General features: G+C 37.9%; 2 protein-coding genes across 2 annotated transcripts; both read right to left on the bottom strand.

Moving 5' to 3' along the window:
* Nucleotides 1-15,155: 15,155 nt before the first annotated feature.
* LOC123680913 lies at nucleotides 15,156-19,250 on the bottom strand. Its single transcript, XM_045619035.1, has one exon. It carries the CDS (start codon nucleotides 19,248-19,250, stop codon nucleotides 15,156-15,158), a length of 4,095 nt encoding a protein of 1,364 aa, XP_045474991.1.
* Nucleotides 19,251-19,388: 138 nt separating this feature from the next.
* On the bottom strand, nucleotides 19,389-20,867 carry LOC123680912. Its single transcript, XM_045619034.1, has one exon. It carries the CDS (start codon nucleotides 20,865-20,867, stop codon nucleotides 19,389-19,391), a length of 1,479 nt encoding a protein of 492 aa, XP_045474990.1.
* Nucleotides 20,868-24,170: the final 3,303 nt, after the last annotated feature.

Raw genomic sequence — 24,170 nt, 5'->3', positions numbered from 1 at the left:
AAAGACTGACGCTCACATTTTGATTATTAATTTCTCCCAAATTCTTCAAAGAAAGAAATTGCCATTTCTGGAAAAATGAGATCTGAGAATTTGGTTGATATCGGTTATTTTTTATTCATTATTAAAGAATACAATATACGATTTATATTCGAACAAAATTTAAAGACATGCGTCTGAGTTTGACTGACAATTATGGTCATAGAGAAATCTTAGTTTATGGTTATGACTGCGTTCGGCAAATCCACACTAGGGATGTGCAAAGGTCAGAAAACTATCGATATCTATATATTGTATCGACATTTTCTGACACTATCGAAATGAATCGAAATATGTAAGAGTAAAATATCGATATATATCGCTGTGATATTTTGGTGTGAGAAAATTCTGTTGATTTGAATAAAGTTTTTCTATCATAGAGGATAATAATAAGATTCAGTGGAAAACGACATATTTAGTAGTTTGCTTCCATTTTTATGGAGTATTTTGTCCTCCTGAACATTCATAGGGACATTGATGTTGACGAGGACGCTGTGATTACAAGGTTCTCAAAGGGTTCAAAGTTTTAAAGACCAAATTAGATTTTGTGATGTAGTTGCCAATTGTCTTCTTTTTTTCATATTAAACAATCTAATTTTTTTTTAATTTCTACCTGAATGGTTAAAACCCTGATAAGTAAATAATGGTATTATAATACAACAAATACATATGTGTAAAACTTTTTTTGCGAAATTCGAGGCTCTATTGTAAAAAACTGGTTATACATTTATAATTCAAAGTATTGCCCATCGCTGGTCACTACTTTCTCCCATCTTTCGGACAGCGTACGAATTGAAAAAACTGGTCATCTTTTGAAGCGATCCACGAATCGATCCAAGTTTTTACTTCTTCATAAGATCGGAAGTGTTGTTCAGCCAGGCCATGTGCTATTGATTGAAACAAGTGATAGTCCGTGGGAGCAACGTCTGGAGAATACGTCGGGTAGGGTTGTGGGGTAGGAATTCCCATTTTAACGTTTCCAAGTATATCTTGATTACTTTCGCAACATGGGGTCGAGCATTGTCATGCAGTAAAATCAATTCATCTTCTCTCTCGTTGTATTGCGGCGGTTTATCTTTCAATGCTCGGTACAAACGCATTAATTGCGTTAGATAACGATCGCCTGTGATTCTTTCAGTCATAATACACTACGCCGAGCTGGTCCCACCAAATACTGAGCATGACCTTAGAACCGTGAATATTCGGTTTGGCCGTCGATGTGGAAGCATTGTCAGGATATCCTCATGATTTTATGCGCTTGGGATTATCGTAATGAACCCATTTTTCGTCTCCAGTCCCAATCCGATGCAGAAACCCCTTCCGTCTTTGTCTTGCAAGCAGCTGTTCACAAGTAAATAAACGTCGTTCAAACACCTCGCGGCTTCAACTCGTACCGCACCCAATTTCCTTGTTTCTGAGTAATTCCTATGACTTTCAGGCGTTTTGAAATGGCTTCTAGTGTAACTCCTATTGATCCTACAATTATTGTTGCGTTTGACATGAATCTTGATCAATTATTCCCTCCAATTCTGCATCTTCAAAAAACTTCTCTCTTCCACCGCGATGCTGGTCTTCGAAATCAAAATCACCATTCTTGAAGCGTTGAAACCACTCATCTATTTCTTTATTTATCAAAGATTAATCTTTGGTTGGTACGTTCTTCCACCAATATCGTTCTCACTATAGGTATTTGAAAGCATTCGATGAACCTCAGCCGCGGATTTTTTCATATTTTAGTAGAAAATTGAAACCTCCCGCAAATGACGAGAATTTGGCTCGTGAGCTAACATGGTTAGTCGTGAATAACTTTATGATGCAGACACAAATCGACTAACATGTCAATGGCGTTATGTTCACAAATACCTAAACTTATTGTATGACATCTACGATATAATGGGTGATTTTTTAAGAGGTTTAGAACTTAAAAAACAAAAAAAACAAAAAATTCGAAAAAATGAATGAAATATTTATTTGAATCGATAGTTTGAACCTTGCAATTTAATGTTTAAAGATAATTTCATGCAAATGTTGACCGCGGCTGCGTCTCAGGTAGCCCATCCGCTGAGTCCAATTTTGGCATACTCTTTCACACATATCGGCCGGTATCTCACGAATGAATGCATGGATGTTGGCTTCCAGTGCGTCAATCGAAGCGGGCTTGTCCCTATAGTCATTAGCCTTGACATACCCCCACAAAAAATAATTTAATGGTGTCAAATCGCACGATCTAGGCGGCCAATTGACCGGCCCGAAACGTGAAATTAACTGTTCACCGAACTCGCCTCGCAATTGCGCCATTGTTTCGCGTGCTGTGTGGCATGTGGCACCGTCTTGTTGAAACCACATATCATGCAAGTCAAGAACTTCCATTTCGGGCAAAAAAAAGTTTGTTATCATCGCTCGGTAGCGTTCACCATTGACAGTAACGCTGCGATTCGCATCATCTTTGAAGAAATATGGCCCAATAATGCCGCCGGCCCATAAACCGCACCAAACAGCTTTTTCGGGATGCATTGGTAGCTGTTGCAATGCTTCTGGCTGATCTTCACTCCAAATGCGGCAATTTTGCTTATTTACGTACCCATTCAACCAAAAATGAGCCTCATCGCTGAACACAATTTTTCGATAAAAAAGCGGATCCTCGGCCAGCTTTCCAAGAGCCCATTCACCAAAAATTCGGCGTTGTGGTAGGTCGGCTGGCTTTAGTTCTTGCACCAGCTGTATCTTAAAAGGCTTTACGCCCAAATCCTTCCGCAAAATTTTCCACGTAGTGCTGTAACAAAGGCCTAACTGCTGGGAACGGCGCCAAATCGACATTTCGCGGTCTTCTGTCACACTAGCTGATACGGCCGCAATATTTTCTTCACTACGCACAGTACGTAAACGTGTTGGTGGTTTAATGTCCAACAAAGTAAATTTGGTGCGAAATTTGGTCACAATCTTCCGAATAGACTGCTCAGAAGGTCGAGAATGCCGACCATAAAATGGAAGCAGCGCGCGATGAACATTTCGAACCGAGCACGAATTTTGATAGTAAAATTCAATAATTTGCAAGCGTTGTTCATTTGTAAGACGATCCATGGTTAAATTGCAAACCAAACTGAAGCTGTTTGACAGTGACACAAGGTACTAAACACACGTCAGCTGTCAAAACCAGTGTTGCCAAAACCAATCCAGCTAAAAAATCACCCGTTATTTATTTCTCTAATTCTGTGGTTACTCCGTTCATTCTTCCACATCTTGTGGAACAAAATCGTGCGAGAATATATCAGAAAAGCACAGTTTTCATGGTTATATTTCATTATTATATGTTGGTACTCCGAACTTTCCGCCACGGCTTTATCCGCCAATTCATCAATTTGCCTTAAAAAAATCAGTTCTGCCAACCAACATTTTTCAAGCCAAACATCACTAAATGATATTTTTGGAAATATTTCATTAATTTCAATAAGAATGCAATGAATTAGAGAAAATAATATATAATACTCGAACAGAAGGCTCATTCTACCACTCGTTCATTCAAAAACTCGCCACTTCGTGGCTCGTTTTTGAATTTTGAACTCGTGGAAGAATATCAATGCCTTCTGCACTTGTATTATAAATAACTATTCTACTACCACTTACCGTTACAGCCATCTATTGCATAACGGCGGACGCAAAGTTGTACGCCTTATATAAATATTCATATGAATATCTAAATATGAATATTTTTGAGAGGTAAGGCTTGATATCGGTATAATCTGGGATTTGGTCCCATAGAAATACTCGAAGCCCATAACGGCGAACCCCCTCAAAATTTAAGGCTAGGACCGCCCTTGATTTGTCGTCATGGAAAGTTATTTGCATCAAATATTTTCATGTGAACAAGGGCCAAACGGTATGTTCTAGGAAAAAAAATCATACAGAATTCCACCCTAGAATCAGCATAGTATACCGAGTGAATCGTCTGAAATCAGCTAACGATACAAGGTTTCCGAAAAAAAATCTTTTATTTTCTAGAGGGATACCCAGTGAAGTATCTACCGGCATAGTGACGGGGTCCAAGGGGCGGAGCCCCTTCGGCGAGCAGAGCGAGTTTTAAGATAAGTTCCTTCTCATGGTTTTTTTTTCCTTCATTGTTGATTAGATACAATTTTGGATATAATATTAAATTCACCTTTGGCACAGTTCCTTTTCTAAATTTTTATTATATTTTCTCATATTAACATTACCAATATTTAAATATTGTAATTTTCACATTATATTCAGTATATTTAATATTCCAGATTTGTATTCGCAGTTCTCAAAGTTTAGTACTCATAATTTCATATTGTCTTATATTTCAACTTATCCAAATTGAGTATCTTTTTTTAAATTTTCTTAATCGTATATTTTTCCAAATTCAACTTCATCCTTATTCTTAGAGATTACATTCCATATTAGCTTGATACTTTAAATTTTTCATCATTCACATTTTGACTGCTTTAACTAGAACTTCATTATCTAAATTACTCATTAGTGTATAATTGTCCTAAGTGCACGGTATTGCAATCTTTCGATTCAGTCTATTAGAACTAAGAATTATATATTTGTAAGAAACTTATTAGATTATAGTTATTGTTATTTCAGATTTAAAAATTTATTTGTGATTAAAAGTACTTAACCCAACCCTGATTAATTAATTGTTTATGACTGATTAATTGTCTCATCAGCAACTTTATAATTGGAATATATTATCACAGGTTATAATAAAGAAAGTACTACCGTGGCAATTGGCGCCCAACGTAACAACCAATACACGATTAATCGACAATTGTACAGGACATTGTTCATTACTGAAACCAAGTCATACTGTTCTTTGAGGAGGATCAGTTCATGCTGAGGGAACACCATCATTTTGAGCTGTGAAATTTTCGGTTTTTGGTGAGACACTTTTCTTTTCTCTGTTTGGACCATTTTTTTTTGCTACGTTATTTTCATTTATATAATTTTGACTTTTACACTGGAATAGACACATTTTTTAAATATGGCTATCATGTTTTTGAAAATTGAACCCGATCGGTTAATTAAAGAGGAACTAGAGTATGAAATTGCGTTAAGAGGTCTGAAACCTGAAGGGTCAGTTTCGGAGTTGATCAAAATGTTACGAGGTTTATTGAAATTAGAGTCAGAGGGACAATCATTCAAGGAATTTTATAATTTTGATGCAAAAGTAGAATTGGATATATGTTCTGCTAAGGTTGACGAAATTGAAGTTTATCTCAAAGAACCTTTTTCAGGTTCTATGCAACGCAAAATTAGAACAAAATTAAGTCATTTATTGGGTAGAGTAGAAAGAATCAAACCATCTGAACAGGATAAAACCTTATGTGAATTAAGATCTAAGTTACTCACTGCGAGTTTGCGCTTAATGTCTTCATATGAGAGTAAATTAATGGGTGATTCTAAGGCTCCAAAATCATTGCCTGCGGAGGTAGAATTCGAGCAAAGTTTCTTGAATCAAAAAGCCGTGAGTTCGACACCAACAAAAAATTTATCTGCTAATGTTTCTGGTAATATTCAAAATAACAGCTTAACAACAGCGACTAATATGATGCAAAATTTGAATGTAGTAGATCCTAAAATTCACTTGAAAAGTCTGGGAATTAAATATTCAGGTAGAAACGATTCTCTGAGTTTGAATGCTTTTTTCGAAAGAGTAAATGATATTATGGAAGCAAGAGGTTATTCGGAAGAATTTATGTTCAGAATCGCATCAGAATTGTTCGAGGGTGAAGCACTAGTATACTATAGAGCGGTCAAGAGTTTGGTTGATGATTGGAAAGAACTTATTGCTATTTTTCGAGATGAATTTTTCAGAGATGGAGACAGAAAAATCTTTGAACAAATTAAAGGAAGAACTCAAGGTGAAACTGAGACAATAGCTATCTATGTAGCATATATGCAAAACTTGTTCAATAGATTGTCTTTCTCAGTCGATGAAAAGGTAAAGTTAGAGTTAATAAAAGATAGAATCAGGCCAGAATATCGTATAGGGTTCGGATTGATAGATGATATTAATTCTCTGGAAATGTTGATTAAATTGGGTCGTAAGTTGGAGGATAATAAGCGTTATGTTAATAATTTTATTCCACCGTCATCAAATAAGCATGCAATTGAAGTTGATTTAGAATACAAGCGCGAATCGACAAAGGGTAAATTATGTAATTTAGAGACTGAAAAACAGGTTAGTTTTAATGATTATAAACCAAGTATTTCTAAGTCAGAAAATGAACAATTTAGTGATGATAATAGGTTAAGAAGCAGAAGTAGATCCAATTCGCGAAGTAGAAATAGATCAAATTCCCGAGGTAGCACTAGAACTAGAGATTCTTCTAAGAATAGATATTGTTGTTCAGAAGCTAATTATAGTAAAGATGGACAATACTCAGATAGGAACTATTCAAATAAGTCATATGGAAGTCAGCATAAAGCATATCCTTATCAGAAACGTTTGAATGATGATAGATCTCCAAGTGTAGATAGGAATAGTGCGCAGAATAGTAAAAGACCAATTATCGATCAAAGTGACAGAAATAGGGCTCAGAATTCTTTTCAAGATTCGTCTGTTGTTTGTTTCAAGTGTCAGGGAAAAAATCATTTAGCTAGACATTGCACAGTAAAATCAATTCGATGTTACAATTGTGGTAGGTTCGGATTTACAAAATTAAATTGTCCAAGTTGTATTTTAAACCACTAAGGAAGTCAAGTGTGGACCGAGCTTCGACTTCAGAACCTTTATCGGTTAATCAACATATATCTTCAGATGATTATTATAATTTGGGTTCGGATACTTCAGATTTGGTTTGTTCTAAAGAAGAAATCGAAACTTTCAATAATAAATATAAACCAGTTTTAAATTATATTTTAGACGGAGTTTCAGGAGGAGAGTGTCCATATATTTCAGTAGACATTTATAATAAAAAATTTAAAGGATTATTAGACTCAGGAGCTAATCAAATATTCATCAATGAATCCACTTACGAATTTTTACATCAGTTAGGAATAGTCTTACATACGGAAAATGTGTCGTCATGCGTTTTAGCGAATAATCAGGAACTTAAATGCTTAGGATTTGTCAATATACCTATTACTTTGGAAAATAAGACACATATATTTAAATGCTTTGTATTGTCTGACTTACGTCATAGCATTGTACTGGGAACGGTTTTTTGGATTAAGATGGGTATAGTTCCAGATTTGAGGAAAGGTTATTGGAGCTTTAGTAAAGAACAATCTTTTTATTCTGATTCTCTGAATTCTTTACAAACTTCTGATGATTTAACGAATTGTCAGAGGAAAAAACTAAATCAGATTGTTGATGGTTATTTCAATAGAATGCAGAATGTAAAATTGGGTTGTGTCAAAGATATTGAGCATGAAATAATAACGAGCAGTAAACCTATAAAATCTAAATATTATCCAGTGAGTCCTTACATGCAAACTAAAATAAATGAGGAAATAGATAAAATGCTCGATTTAGATGTAATTGAACCTTCTAATAGTGGTTGGAGTTCACCAATTCTTATGGTTCCAAAAAAGGATAACACTTATAGATTTTGTGTTGATTTCCGAAAGCTAAACGCTGTAACTGAGAAGTGTGCTTATCCTTTACCACATATTTCCTCAATTCTCGATAGTTTAGGTAATGCTAAATATCTTACTTCGTTGGATATAAAAAACGCTTATTGGCAAATCAAACTTTCCGAGAAAAGTAAACAATATACAGCGTTTACCATTCCAGGACGCGGGTTGTTTCAATTTAAAAGATTGGCATTCGGTTTAACTAATGCCCCTGGAACATTTCAAAAAATAATAGATGTTTTACTTGCCGAATTTCCAGGTTACGTATTCAGATATTTGGATGATATAATTATAGTAACACCTGACTTCGAAACTCATTTGCGTATATTAGAAAGTATTCTCGACAAATTAGCACAGGCAAATTTAGTTCTGAACAAGGAAAAATGTGTATTTTGTAGACCAGAGTTGAAATTTTTAGGATATATAGTAAAAAGGAACGGTTTAGCTGTAGATCCAGATAAAATAAGTGCGATAGTTAATATGCCCAGCCCAAAGTCACCTAGGGAGGTGAAGAGAATAATTGGCATGATTATGTGGTATCGTAAATTTATTCCAGACCTGTCGACTATCACAGAACCCATCACTAAACTTACTCGTAAAAATTGTAAATTTGTATGGTCAGCCGACTGTGAACAAGCTTTCGCTAAAATTAAAGATCTTTTAGTGAGTGCTCCAATTTTGGCTTGTCCAAATTTCGAATATCCATTTATTCTTGAATGTGATGCTAGCTCTTATGGCCTTGGTTGCGTTTTATCTCAGGTTTATGATGGTAGAGAACACGTAATTTGCTATCTTTCTCGGAGTTTAACTCGTACTGAGAGAAATTTTTCAGCAACTGAACTTGAATGTTTAAGCGTGCTGTGGTCAATAGAAAAATTACGTTGTTATTTAGAAGGTGCTCCAAATTTTACAGTAATCACAGATCATCATAGTTTACTTTGGCTTAATAATCTTAAAGACCCACACGGTAGACTAGGAAGATGGGTACTAAAACTTCAAATGTACAATTTCACTATTTTGCATAGACCAGGAAGATTTCATCAAGTACCAGATTGCCTTTCTAGAGCAATTCCTGAGGAAACTTTTGTCATGTCTGAAATTTCATTGGAAAATATCAAGGATTCTTGGTACAATAAGCTTGTAAGTCAAGTTAAGATGAATCCTTTGAAATATTCAAATTTTAGAATTTCTGACGGCGGAATTTTATATAAAAATATGGGTAAGACCTCATCTGATGCAACTACATGGAAGCAAGTAGTACCTAAAGAAAAACGTATTGAGTTACTCAAGAAATTTCACGATGATCCTACAAGTGGAGGACATTTCGGTATATACAAAACATACCATAGAATTTTGGAAAATTATTGTTGGCCTGGGATGCAGCATGATATTACTAGATATGTAAATAAATGTAAAATATGCGCTGCACATAAACCGGAACAAAAACTAAAAGCTGGTATAATGGGTAAGAAACCTGAAGTTAATAGATGTTGGCAATACATAGCTATTGATTTGATTGGTCCTTTTCCTCGTAGTACTAAGGGTTATCAACATATTTTGGTGGTTTGCGATTTTTTTAGTAAGTTCACACTACTAAATCCTTTGCGACAAGCAACAGCATCTTCAATAATAAGAATTTTAGAAGAACAGGTATTTTTGTTATTCGGAGTTCCTGAAATACTTAAGTGTGACAATGGCACTCAATTTAAGAGTAAAGAATTTTCAAAGTTGCTTAATGAATATCATGTGAAAGTATTTTATAATCCTCTTTATCATCCGGAACCAAATTTCTCAGAGAGGTCGAATAGAGTTATAAAAACTATGATAGCTAGTTACATTGAAGAAAATCATAAAAAATGGGACAAATATTTACCTCAATTGGCTTGTGCCTATCGTACAGCGAAACATGAAGTGGTTAATAATACACCGTATTCTATAAATTTTGGATGTGAAATGATTGTGGATGGTAATGATTATGAATTAATCAGGGATAGAGAAAGTATTGTGGATGGAGTCAAGGAGAAACAAGGTAGTAAAGAGTCGGAAAAGCTAATGAAGATGGAAAAATTGAGACTATTCGTGAAAGATAGGTTGAAAAAAGCTCATGAAAAAACTAAACACGATTATAATTTGCGGCATAGACCTCAACAATATAGTGTAAATGATTTTGTTTGGGTAAAATCACATTTCTTGTCATCCAGTATAAAAGATTTTTCAGCTAAATTAGGTGATAAATTTTGTGGTCCATATAGAGTATCGAAAAAGCTAGGGGTTAATACATATGAACTTAGAGATGATTCAGGTGTTTCTAAGGGAAATTGGCATGTGTCTCAACTTAAGCCTGATAAAACTCTTGATGCTGGTCAGTGATTGGGGTGAAGTTTTCTTCTCTCATGTTGACTGTATCGATTATTGCTTGCTTTCTTTGGAAAAAAATCTTCGATTTTTTTTTATGGGAAGGGGAGGTATGTTACGGTTTGAATTTGAATTTAATTATTTACAGTATTCCTTATAATTTGTTCCTGTGGTTAATGATTTCTGTAACAGGAGGTATGTTGCATTGCCGGTAGATGTCATGTTATAGCGTTAAATTCAAACTTGCATTTAAAACACAAAAAGTAACATCAACACGTTCAGTTTTTTCATTAATTTTTTTGTATCTCGGTTATCATTCAATTTGAGTTCTTTTGAAAATGCATTTCGAATATCGTTCTTTTTCCATCGTAGCCTCTCACAGAGTAACAACGAAATTTTGGCGAGCAGTAGAGTTTAAAGTCGGCATTTTTTGAAATTTATTATGGTAGCTGAATTAATTTTTCTGCTAAGGCAATAATCAATTTAATTTGGATAGCCTAGTCAAATCAAGTATTTATTTTGTGAGCTACAATTGAGTGAAAATCCTCGACAACGAGGGTAAGTTACCTTGTGATCAATTTGAATTGAATTTTAAAGTAATACATACTTTTTTCTGTCATTCTTAGATTTTTATTATATGGTAATTTTTTTTCTATTGGACGTATTGGTATCATTCAAGATCTTCACGAAAATTGCGAGTTAATGGTGCATACCTCCTGGGAAAATTGTTCAATTGGTCCTACATTTGTTGCTAGAGATTTTCATACCGTTTCATTTTGAGTCACTTGGTACAGTTGGCTTGGGGAGGAGATTCACCCTAATTTTAAGATAAGTTCCTTCTCATGGTTTTTTTTTCCTTCATTGTTGATTAGATACAATTTTGGATATAATATTAAATTCACCTTTGGCACATTTCCTTTTCTAAATTTTTATTATATTTTCTCATATTAACATTACCAATATTTAAATATTGTAATTTTCACATTATATTCAGTATATTTAATATTCCAGATTTGTATTCGCAGTTCTCAAAGTTTAGTACTCATAATTTCATATTGTCTTATATTTCAACTTATCCAAATTGAGTATCTTTTTTTAAATTTTCTTAATCGTATATTTTTCCAAATTCAACTTCATCCTTATTCTTAGAGATTACATTCCATATTAGCTTGATACTTTAAATTTTTCATCATTCACATTTTGACTGCTTTAACTAGAACTTCATTATCTAAATTACTTATTAGTGTATAATTGTCCTAAGTGCACGGTATTGCAATCTTTCGATTCAGTCTATTAGAACTAAGAATTATATATTTGTAAGAAACTTATTAGATTATAGTTATTGTTATTTCAGATTTAAAAATTTATTTGTGATTAAAAGTACTTAACCCAACCCTGATTAATTAATTGTTTATGACTGATTAATTGTCTCATCAGCAACTTTATAATTGGAATTTATTATCACAGGTTATAATAAAGAAAGTACTACCGTGGCAATCTGAAAGAGCTGATGTGCAACTATAGCCCTGACGAAATCCTGATTGCTTAGGTGGGAATATACTGTATTCAGACAAGTGTTCTCTTATCTGTGCTTCCATTATTTTTTCGAGTACTTTAGAAAGAGTAGGCAAGATACTTATAGACCTCAATTGACTCAGTTCAGTAGGACGACTGCATTTAGGAACTGGAATAATGTCAGCAAATTTCCATGATCTCGGAAAATAAGATCTACCAATACACTCATTAATTATATGCGTTAGAAATGGTATGATGAAAGTAACGCCTAACATTCTTTAACACTTTCGCTGAGACTTTCAGGGTGTAGGTTCACCTAGGAGCGGCGATGTTTTTTGTAGATATAATCGTTCTTCCAAATGTCAAAATGATATTGGTGTATATACAAGGTGTTTTTAATTTTTGTATCCATGACTCTCATAGGAGCCGTGCGCACCTGGCGAAGAATTTCTTGCTGAGTGCTGACCGGCTCCGATAGGAGACACAACAAATTCTTGCTCATTTAGGGTAAGAGGTTACAAACAATGAGAAAACTCAAATATGTTGTTCATTTATTGCAGATACAAACGTAAAAAATTAAGAAATAACAAAAGTTACAACAATAAGATTTCATAAAAAAACACCAAAACTAATAAAATAAATTGCACTTATAGGTAACTTGAAAATGATAAACAAATAATTATTTGAACGGCTGAAAATTTTCAATGTCCCAAGTCGTAAACTACACGCTGACAAACGTACAACCACACCCGTGCAACGCTGAGATCATACTCCTTGGCACCCGGTTTTGAAGAAAGATGATAGATAGTAAAAGAAACTGGACTCTGTAATTGCACTCTCTTAGATGCTCCAATTATTATTTCTTGAAAATGTTATGGTCTTAAATATTGTTCATTATTTTTTGAGAATTTTTTTAACTATATATTCAAACCTAACTTTGTAAAGTTGATGTAAATGAATATTTTTCGGGAACAAGATATATCAATTAGGGTTAATAGGTATCAGTTTGAGGGATTTCAGATCTTCTGTATTTATTTGGTTGGAATAGATACAGGTAATGATTATTAGGTAGTTTTCGTTAAAATTAATAACTCAAGACCTCGTGAATTTAGTGTTCTGTACAAAGTACATTCATGATTTACTTCTACTTCTTCATTAGTCATTAAAATATTCCAATATCATCAATTTGAACGAGGAATATATATTAGATTTTGAATTTTTTTCGAAAGATCCATAATCATCTCATGAACTAGATATCAATTCATTATATTCTGCCATCTCAGTAACTTATAACTTTAACTTTGATAATGGATAATCTCCCTTATGTTTATGATTATGTCTCAAAAAAATCATTATCACAAATTCACGATCCGATTAAAAACATACCGAAAGAAAGCTGATATTAACTTAACATTCTTTACCAAGAAAAAAAACAAAGAACGAAAGAACCAGATCTACGGATCTTTGAATCATGCGCAAATCGTACATGATTCGATCTGAGCTATTGAGCTGCAAAGAACCATTGGGTCAATTGAACGGGTCTTTTGAACCGGGTCGTCTCAGCCATGGATCTGGTTCGACCCGGTTCGTCGAAATTGAACGAATCACAAATCCCTATCATACTGGCAAGCTCGGCTCCGATGAGAGCCGAGCGCATTCGGCTAACGAACGCTGTGACTCACATGAGAGTCATGCGCAGTGAAAGTGTTAATTTTTCTGGTGTTTTTTTTTCGATTGAAACAGTTCGTCGAAGACTTTGAAGCATTAATCCACATTCTCCACGACTTTTGAGAAGGATTGCGATAGCGATTGGAATGGACCAATGAGCACGTGAATTGGAACGATCAAAGGAGTTCTGTGTTGTGTACAGATGAGTCTAGATATGGACGGTTTTCGAATAATCGGCATGTTCCGGTATGGACCCATCCTCTGATGCCCAAGAATCACAGATCGGTTCAGGAAGTTTATCCGTTCAGAACTTGTACAGTAATTGTTTGGGGATGCATTTGTTTGAGTGGATATACAAAATTGTCCCATTGTTCCATGCCGTTATTGGGCCAAATTTCTTGTTTTGGGACTATATGAGCCACCCCATCTTGCGAGAATTGTCGATGAAGCTCTGGAAATCCATGGTATTCCGCATTTCGCCTGGCCCCCTCTGTCGTCATATCTCAAACCAATACGCTTGGGATCAGCTGAAATTAATATTTTTTATTCTTATTCCCACCAATCACCTTCTCATATGCTTCAAGAACTCAGACGGCTTTTACCGCACATCTGGGAAGAAATTTATCATGGCTACTTTAACAATCCTATCGAAAGTATGAAAAGGCATTGTTAAGCTCTGGTTGATGATCGAGAAGGCCTTACGACTATTTTTTCAATTTTTTGAGTGAACTGATCTTTTACTACACATACTGAAAATAAAGTTTCAACTGAAACTATAAAACTCATAAAGGAAATCGCAAAAAAATGATTAAGATAAGTTAGTAACCATTTAGATTTATCATGTTTAAAGAAGTACTGGAAAAAATGGAAACTTTTAAAACAGCCTCAAAATCTTTGAACTTCCTCAACTTCTGTGGAGCTGTACCTATATTTAGTTGAAATGGGAAATAATAAACCTTTGCATTTAATTCCCTCATATCACATTGGAAATATTTTTATAATTTTGCTTCAGATCTCAATCAACAATATAGTGGGTTTTACCAAGAAATGCGAAAATTTTCGGTGGGTGAATCCTTGATGAAAATTTTTGATCAAAAGCTCTCAGGCCTTATCTTGGAAAGTTAAATGCTTCCAAAAATGAGAGCTTTTTTCATTAATTTTTTATTTTACTAAAGAGTTGAAGCAATGGAACTTTGGTGTTTTGGTTCTACTCAAAACGTAACAGGAATTCACTTAATTTTTTTCGAATCATTTCACAACATATCCGTTTATGTATAATGTTATGTAATATTTTAATTTTTTATTAGGAAACTATAATTTGCAGATACAAATCAGGAGTACAATTTTTTTACAATGAATTATTTTTTCAACATGTTTAAATGATCGCAAATTATTGCAACCAATTTCAGATGACAATAACTATTGAGAGATTAAGCAACTTGAAAGAATTTGTGTGCACTTACCTCGTGAGTTAAGAGAGATGATGTCTGGGAATTTACCCCCTAATCTGGTGGCAGAAGATGGTCAGGTGGATGGGTAAAAGGGATGATTAACCTCTTCTGCACTGGCTTCGTGGTTATCACTCAATTTGAGTAACACACAATTAACTCGAAATTGCTCAATCAGTTTTTAACAGAAGAAATTGAAAATGTAGAAAGATAATTAGATGAATTTAAAGTAATCAAATAACTTAACTTTTGATGAAATTTAGAATAGATAAGCACAGTTTGACACTTGAGAAAGTTATTATTATTAATTATAACGATGTTTGTTTACCGACCGGGATTACCGACCGGGTTTTTACCGACCGGGTAATACCGCGGCCGCAGGTGGCGCCAACAAACAACAAATTTTCACGACGTAACATGCCGCCCGCCCTGAAGAGTCCCTTCAGTAAGATCAACTGCAAGGAGTGAACAGACGAAAAAGGGCCATCTATTGACTTGGGAGAGGACACAGCTTGACGACTGGTCGTCGAATTATCTCAGAGGATTATCTCGAATTATCTCAGAGGAAGTAGTAACATCAGCTACACGAGTGGTGGAGTCAGTTCCAGGAAAAACAGATGATATACGACCGATACTCCATTTCAGAGGAGGAAGATTATCATCTCGAATGACGACTACAGTACCTGGAAGAATGGGGGTAGATGGTTGCAACCACTTGTGACGTTGCTGCAAGGTATGCAAGTATTCCTGACGCCAACGCTTCCAGAAGTCCTGCTGAAATCGCTGGACTAGTTGCCAACGAGATAACCGGTTCACAGACACAGAACTGACATCGTTGTCAGGAGGAGCTGTTAGGGACCGGAAAACCAAGAAATGCCCTGGTGTAAGGGCCTCAAAATCAGAAGGATCAGATGATGGAAGATACAGAGGACGAGAGTTGAGGATGGCTTCAACCTGAGTGCAGATGGTGAGAAACTCCTCGTAAGTGAGTTTCTGCTCGCCAATAACGCGAGTAAGATGATGTTTAGCAGATTTTACAGCGGCCTCCCACAGGCCGCCAAAGTGAGGACTGGAAGGGGGTATGAATCGCCAGTCAGTTCCGGACGACGAGGCGGCATCACAAAGACTCTGCTGATGTTGTGGAGCAGACAGTAAGCGACCAAGGTCACGAAGGTAGTTATGAGCACCAACAAAGTTGGTCCCGTTATCCGAAAAGATGACGGAAGGATGACCTCGGCGTGCAACAAAGCGCCGATAAGCAGCGATGAACGCTGGGGTTGACAGCTCAGATGCCAATTCTAGATGAACTGCTTTAGTAGAGAAGCAGATGAAGACAACCAGATATGCCTTCGTGCTAACGGCTCCGCGTAGTCGTGCACTCGTCACATAAAATGGGCCGGCGTAGTCGACACCAGTAGTTAGAAAAGCCATAGCAGATGATAGCCGTTCTGGTGGAAGATTGCCCATTGGCTGTATTAGAGGACGGGGCTTGCAAGAAAAGCATCGGTTGCACTTGCGCAGACGATTGCGTACTACATTACGTCCGTCCAATATCCAGTACCGTCGACGAATGTACGAATGAGTAGCTAAAGCACCGGCGTGCAGAAGACGATAATGGGCATCATCGATTATCAGATGAGTGAGATGATTGTCCTTCGGTAAAAGAACAGGATGTTTGTGTCGATATGGTAATAAAGAGGCTGAAAGGCGACCTCCAACACGAACAAGTCCATGCTCATCGCAGAAAAGGTGAAGTTTCATGATGAGTCGATGACGAGAAGATGGTCTCTGCAGCTCAACCAGCTCCTCGGCAAAATGAACAGATTGAACCAGACGTATTAAGCAGATCTCTGCTTCCTGAAGCTCAACAGAGGTGAGAAAACCTGTGCGAGGTAAAGCTGAACCACGAGCATTCAGTATGAAACGTCGACAAAAGGCAATGACGCGCTTGAGTCGAAGATACGAAGAAAAACGGTCAATCATGGTGGGTTCACCGGAGACAACCGTCAACACTAAAGCGGAGAGCGGCTTGGCTTTTTCGTCCACTTGATCAATTTGAGATGAATCAACAGAGGACAGGGGCCATAGAGAGGAATCGAGAGACAACCAGTGAGGACCACGCCACCACAATGGGTGATGATGAATGTCTGCAGGCATCAATCCTCGAGAGGCACAATCAGCTGGGTTGTCTTCAGACACCCCATGCCTCCAGTGATTTGAGGGAATCAGATCCTGGATCTCAGCGACTCGATTGCCAACAAATGTCTTCCACCTGTGACTCTCACCACGAATCCACGACAAGGCTACTGAAGAATCGCAGAAGGCGATGCATTCAGTAGTGAGATGCTGCAAAACACGAGCGGACAGGTGATGCATGAGTTTGGCGAGAAGATGGGCACCGCACAGTTCCAAGCGCGGCAGGGTTGTAGCCTTGCAAGGGGCAATTTTGGACTTGGCCGCCAGGAGAGACACATGGTAATGTCCAGAGGATGCGAAAGTGCGGAGATAAACTACTGCAGCGTAGCCAGATTCAGAGGCATCACAGAAGCCGATCAACCGATGAGCAGTAGAAGAAATGGCTGAGATGAATCGTGGTATGTGAAGCTCTGTCAAAGTGGGGAGCTGGGATTGAAACTGCAACCATGGGGGCTGAACCTCACTGGAAAGAGGTTGGTCCCATTCCAGATGGAGTAAGCAGAGCTGACGGAAGAAAATCTTGGCATAGAAGGTAACAGGAGCTAACCATCCCAAGGGATCGAAGATTCTGGCCATCTGACTCAACACAGACCGCTTGGTGATTGCTGTTGAGGTCAAACGAACAGAGTAGAAGAAGTGATCAGATGCTGGATTCCATCCAAGTCCCAAAATCTTGAGACTCGGTTCACGGTCGAAAAGAAGGGGGTCAATGGAGGAGGATTCTCTACGATGATCAGAAGGAATACCATCCAGAAGAGGAAGATGATTAGAAGCCCATTTGCGTAGCTCAAAACCGCCCGCCATGAGCAGATTCTGAACTTGTCGACGTAACTCAAGAGCTTCAGCCTCGGACGAACAACCTGTTAAGATGTCATCGACATATATTTCATCTAGCAAAACCTGCCTAGCAGCAGGAAACTTGGGTCCGTCGTCCGAAGCTAGCTGTCGGAGGGTCCTAAGTGCCAAATAGGGAGCTGAAGAAACTCCATAAGTGACGGTGTTAAGGCGATAATATTGGAGAGGTTCCTGTTTGGTGAAACGCCAGACTATGCGTTGATAATCCCTTTGCTCAGGGCTTATCAAGATCTGTCGATACATCTGTCTGATATCGGCAGTGAAGACATATCGATGTAGACGAAAGCGAAGCAGAAGAGTGAAAATATCCGCTTGCAGTTTCGGGCCAGTAAGAAGAAGATCGTTGAGGGATTTGCCATTAGCAGATGCGCAAGAGGCGTTGAAAACCACTCGAATTTTAGTAGGAGGGTCGTCATGGCGATGTACAGGATGATGAGGGATGTAATAGGGTTCATATCGCGGACAATCAGAAGATTCAGGAACCAATTCCATGTGTCCACTTTCGAGATAATCATGCATGAACTCATGATAGGCGACACGAAGAGCAGGGTTATTGTCTAGACGATGTTCCAACCGAATAAACTGCCTAGTCGCCACGTTGACGGAGGTACCCAGCCGAGAAGATGACAAGGGTAAACCAACGGTGTATCTTCCATTGGAGTCACGAGTTACATCAGCGCGATACAGCATTTCACATTCTTTCTCTGCAGGAGTTAAAGGTAGCACTTCAGGTACCTTGTCGAGTTCCCAAAAGCGACGAACGAGGTGGACAAGCTCCTGGTCTAAATGATGCGAGGGGCTCATGTTCATGGTTTGAAGATCGGTAACGGCATGAGATTTTATCACGTCAGATGGTAAGAGTTGGGGAGATGCATCAGAAGACTTAGGTTTGTCAGAAGAGGAATGGCAGGTGATCACTGATAGAGGAGAACCAGGCTGCGGAAGTGACGAAGAAGGAACAGCAGGTGATGACCCTGCAGAAGATGATGAAGAGGTGTGCTGTTGGGAGGCCTGATGGGTACTTGGAGGATGTCGAGTGAAACCATTGACAATGTCAGGTGAGAAGGAAACATGTTTTGTTCTCTTGCGATAACGAGCATAGGGCCCATAGAGCACCCAACCTAAGGTGGTAGATAATGCCCCTGGAAGTTCAGACGATGGGCGCAACGTGCCAGGAAGAATTAGATGAGGGAGCACATCCGAACCAATCAACATCCCTATGATGCGAGGAAGATAGAAGAGTGGATCAGCTAGGTTGAATTTCCGAAACTCAGACCATCGGCCATTGAATGCTTGGACAGGAAGAGGATCTAGGTGGCCGTCAAGAACGTAGGCTTTAATGATTAGATTTGGGGGATCCCCTTGGTGACAGAGTGTGACGTATGCGTACCCTTGGATGCGAAACTGATCCGCGTTACTCAAGGTGCGAAGTTGAATAGCTTCGGGGTGAATGCGCAGACGAAGCTTGGTGGCCCAATCTCGGGTGATGAGGGTGTGTTGGCAACCTGAATCAAGAAGAGCACGGCCAAAAACGACATTCCGCCGGTTGTCTAGACGGATCCAGGCGGTAGGCATAAGGTAGTCCGGATTACTTGTCTGACGCAAGGCAGAACGCGCAGATGAAAGTAGATGACAAGGAGAGAACAGACGAGACGTCGTGGACGGATGTTGGACCGACGGGGTGAGTCGGCCGCAAACTGACCACACTCGTAGTCATTCCGAACCATGGCCAGACGATGCTGAACCTGCCGCCCTAGAAAACGTACGCGACATGCCGAGATTCATTAATCGACCTCTTACTCCAGCTCGAGAGATAGGAGTACGAGCTGACTGCTCTGAAAAAATAGGTGGAGAGGGGGATAGGTCTGTCAATGGCTCCTCCGTGCGGAAAACAGAAGGTGGAGAGGGGAGTTGGTCTGTCGACTGCTCCCTCGTGTGGGAAACGGAAGACGACGTAGTGGCAGTAGAGGCCATGTGAAGGATTGTATGGTGACGTGCTCCGCACGTGTGGCAGCACTGACTTGACCCGCAGTCAACAGTGGAGTGGAACGACGACATGCAATTTCTGCACAATCGTTGCTCAGTCACGAAAGCTCTTCGCTTATGAATAGTCATGGCCTTGAATTCACGACACTGGCGAATGGAGTGATTTGCAGAGCAGAAAACACACGTATGCGATGAAGATGAGCGCGAACCAGTGTATGCCGGACGGCGATAGGACTGGCCAGAGGATGAAGGCACAGCCGATGGAGAAACAGAAGCTGAGGCTACCGGTGATGGTGGTCTTGACGACCTCTTCGGCACAGACGAACGGGATGAAGTGATGGAAGTGCTTTCTAACACTCGCAGCTGTCGATTGGTGAATTCGAGCAGCTGCGAGAGATTGGGAAAGTCATCCGAGGATAACTGCCCCTCGAACAACTGACGAGATGGTACGTCGAGGTTGCGCAAAGCCAGAGAGAACAGAAGAAAGTCCGCCAAATCTGGTATGGGCAGCGCCTTGATGGCATTGATCGCGTTTTGATGCGTGGTGGCGAACTGTTTAAGCTGGGACAAGGAAGAAACAGACGCAGGCCGTGAATCCAGTATCTGGCTCACATACAGGTCAGCAAGCCGACTAGGATTTTGATAACGGGAGGACAGGGCTTGATAGGCGAGAGCGTAATTCAAAGAATTCATCTCGAAGCCGGAGATGACAGAAGCCGCCTCACCAGCAAGAGAAGATGCTAGAAGATGGAACTTCTGGACTGGCGCCAGGGAGCTATTTTGATGCACTAGGGCATCAAATAGCGCGATGAAGCCAGGCCATTCCTCGATGTTTCCATGAAAAGAAGGCAATTCGACACGAGGAATGGGGAGATCAACAGAGGAAGGCTTCGCAGCCAAAGGAGATGCAGTCAGATTGCTATGGGCAGCACGGACATGCAGGCAAATCTCAAAAAAGGCAGAAAACTTTGAGGGTGCCTCGTCCTGTTCTTCCTCTAACTGAGAGTTTAGCTTAACGATCAACTCGTCAGCCTCTTTGAAGGTCTTCTCTACCTTAAACAACTCGGCCAAGCACATGTTGGCAACATCTGCTTCGGTGGTCAAACCTTTGATTAGTTTGAGTAGAGTGGAAGCCGCTGCGAATGCATTTTCGCGCTTGACAACCGCCTCAGAGATAGAGGCCTTCAATTTATCAATCGACGGCATTTTAACTTTCGAACGACCCCGGTATAAAGAAATAAATTGATTCGGAATTTATAGTTCGAAAAGTGAACAGACGATGCTTATCTTACCAAAGGAGATAATAAACAGATGACGCGCGATAATCCGTTCAATTAATTTTCCACTTGATTTATTGAAAAGAAAATTAACGGCGAATTTAAACGAATAATCAGATGAAAGGAAATTGAAATTAGACTGAAATTATGGAATTAATTTGAATAATTCCCGGGTTTCGGCACCAATAAATGATCGCAAATTATTGCAACCAATTTCAGATGACAATAACTATTGAGAGATTAAGCAACTTGAAAGAATTTGTGTGCACTTACCTCGTGAGTTAAGAGAGATGATGTCTGGGAATTTACCCCCTAATCTGGTGGCAGAAGATGGTCAGGTGGATGGGTAAAAGGGATGATTAACCTCTTCTGCACCGGCTTCGTGGTTATCACTCAATTTGAGTAACACACAATTAACTCGAAATTGCTCAATCAGTTTTTAACAGAAGAAATTGAAAATGTAGAAAGATAATTAGATGAATTTAAAGTAATCAAATAACTTAACTTTTGATGAAATTTAGAATAGATAAGCACAGTTTGACACTTGAGAAAGTTATTATTATTAATTATAACGATGTTTGTTTACCGACCGGGATTACCGACCGGGTTTTTACCGACCGGGTAATACCGCGGCCGCAGGTGGCGCCAACAAACAACAAATTTTCACGACGTAACAATGTTTTTAATTGAAATATTTGGTCTCATTAAAAAGTTTTCAATTTTCATGTTGTGTCTGTGAAAGCAATAGTTTCATAAAGAAAAAATTGAGCATAACGTTGTGTACGTTGATATTGTGCTTTTGTTTCATTTTTCAGCAATATTGAGAAAAAAATGAAAATCAAATTGATTTCTCATTTTTGGAAACATGTCTTTCCAAAATAAAGCTCAAAAGCTTTGGTCTATATTCATGACTCCATTAAATTTTCGAAAAAATTCAACGCATTAAAACTTCTGCACTTATTTAGTTATACTCTGTTTTAATTGTGAAATACTCTGAAGGAATATCAACGTGTTCAATTAAATGATAATAAAGGTACTAAATATTTCTTTTATTTACGTTAGATGGCTGAATAAATTACTCTTTTATTCGAAGTAAGTGAAAAGACAACGCAAAAAAGCAGAATTTCAAGGATATATTGTTGAAAGTTATGTCATTCAAGTCAAATAGGTAATGCATCAATATTGTTGAATATGCTAGCTTTCAGATACGTAAAACATCGAATCAATAATAATTCATCAAACAACAATTAGACAGATTTTATTACGACATCAATATTTCCTCCTCAATTATTTTAAATTTTCAAATAAATATAGTGTATATTGGTATTCCGGGAAGAAAGAGTACACCTTGTTTATAGTTAATTATTATTGACTCTTAGATAAAATAATATTTTGATCATTTTCTATTATTCATATTGATACAAACTTCACAATGTTATATATTTTTGAAATCAGGAAAAATTAAGCTTTCAAAAAATGGCACAGAAATTTAGGTCATAACTTCGTAAAAAAAAACCCTGTTAAAAACACGAGCATGCCACTGGATTCTACGTAAAAAAGTGCCTGTATGATGTTTCAATTTCAGAGATCTATCATCAGTATAAGCGAAAATTTAAATGTTTTTTTCGATTTTCCCTTATAACTTGAAAACGAAAGAAGTTGTTCGAAAATGAATACTACTATTGTTAGTTTCTCAGAAAAAAAAATGAGAATGAGTATCAAATATTGTCTATCTCCTCTGGTTTAAAACTTGTAGTGCTAAAACATTGAATTTTGCTCATTTGATTGTTTATATTTCACTCAATAGCTGTCTGAGTTCATATTGTTTTTAAAAAACGTTAAAATGGGCAAATAATAAGAAAGAAGTATATGAAGTAATAGTAAACACAAAAAAGGATTATAAACCTATTAATTTGATGTGAACTGGTATTTTTCAAATGGAACACTCTATATTTCATTTTCCTAATCGCTAGAGCTCTTCCTCCTGATGTCAAGAATATAATTTATTGAGGTTATCTTTGTCAGTTTTCGAAAAATTCTTTCGTCTAAATCTAAGGTAGCTGACACATGACAATGTTTTTTTGCAATTTTGCAACGTTTTGTAGCACCAATATCAACTGAGATAGCTAATGAGTAAAATATAAACAAACACCTTGTACAGAGAAAATTGGATCGAAACTTCATCGAACGGTATTAGAATTTGAATTATTCGAGATGTTTATCTTGTAAGGTGTAAAAAAGGCATCCATTATTTTTGCATAAAGTACAAGGCATAAATCACCATAGTTAGACTGATACGATAGGTCAAATATGAGCCGTTTTGTTCTATAACTTGGAGCCATTTTGAAAATAATATCATAAGGCATCTATCATAGAAATTATCGTCCCTAAAAAATTGCCTCTGTTGCTAATTTTTCACCAACAAAATTGTTCACCATGGGCATCAACAGATGATGATCTCTTTGGTGGAAGGACCGGGTGGATGCATAAGAACCTCCAAACCAAGATCCTAGAGCTTCTGGCGAATCACTACCGATGTGTGTGACATTATCCTGATGGAACACAATTCCTATACTATTGGCCAAAGCTGACTGCATCTGGGAGTTTAACATAATATTTCCTTCAGACGGTCCAATTGTTGACAGTGTAGTTTCGAGTTAAAAGTTGTGCCGTAGCACACAGCAAAATCTTGCTGGTTGGTGGCCGTTAATCCTAGCTTGGCCACCGTTCCGCCAGCTCACCGCGTTTCGACCACGACCGTTTTCGCTTGACGTTATCGTAAATAAATCACTTTTCATCACCAGTCACCAACCGCTTCAAAAATGGGGCGCTTTTGTTGCGAATCAGCAGAGGTTTTTTTATGGGAATGCGGTCCATGTGATTTTTTGCGTTAACTTATGTGGTACTTATTCATCGACCTTCTTCTTGAGACCAGTGCAATTTTCAGCTCTTGGGCAATCGAAACAGTGCTACCATGACGGTTGGACTCGACAATGTTCATAATTTTACTGACATTTCCTTCAATTGGTTTTTCAGTGCGTGATGCATCTTTGACATAGAAAATACCAGAACGAAATCGACGAAACCATTTTTCCATTGAGATTCATCCAAAACCGACAATTCTATTATAAAAATCTGTCAATTAATAACAAAACTAACAAATCGTATCGAAGTCGTAATATAAGATTTTCCGATCGAACTGTTCAACAGAGCTGATAACCGTGGGAGATAA

Source organism: Harmonia axyridis, chromosome 5 (assembly GCF_914767665.1).
Source record: "Harmonia axyridis chromosome 5, icHarAxyr1.1, whole genome shotgun sequence".
Taxonomy (NCBI): Eukaryota; Metazoa; Arthropoda; class Insecta; order Coleoptera; family Coccinellidae; genus Harmonia; species Harmonia axyridis.
This window is presented reverse-complemented; position numbering and strand designations above follow the sequence as displayed.

What these genes read in the sequence shown, in the direction of transcription:
- LOC123680913 (XM_045619035.1), bottom strand. Translation starts at nt 19,250, where the DNA reads ATGCCTACCGCCTGGATCCGTCTAGACAACCGGCGGAATGTCGTTTTT.
- LOC123680912 (XM_045619034.1), bottom strand. Translation starts at nt 20,867, where the DNA reads ATGCCGTCGATTGATAAATTGAAGGCCTCTATCTCTGAGGCGGTTGTC.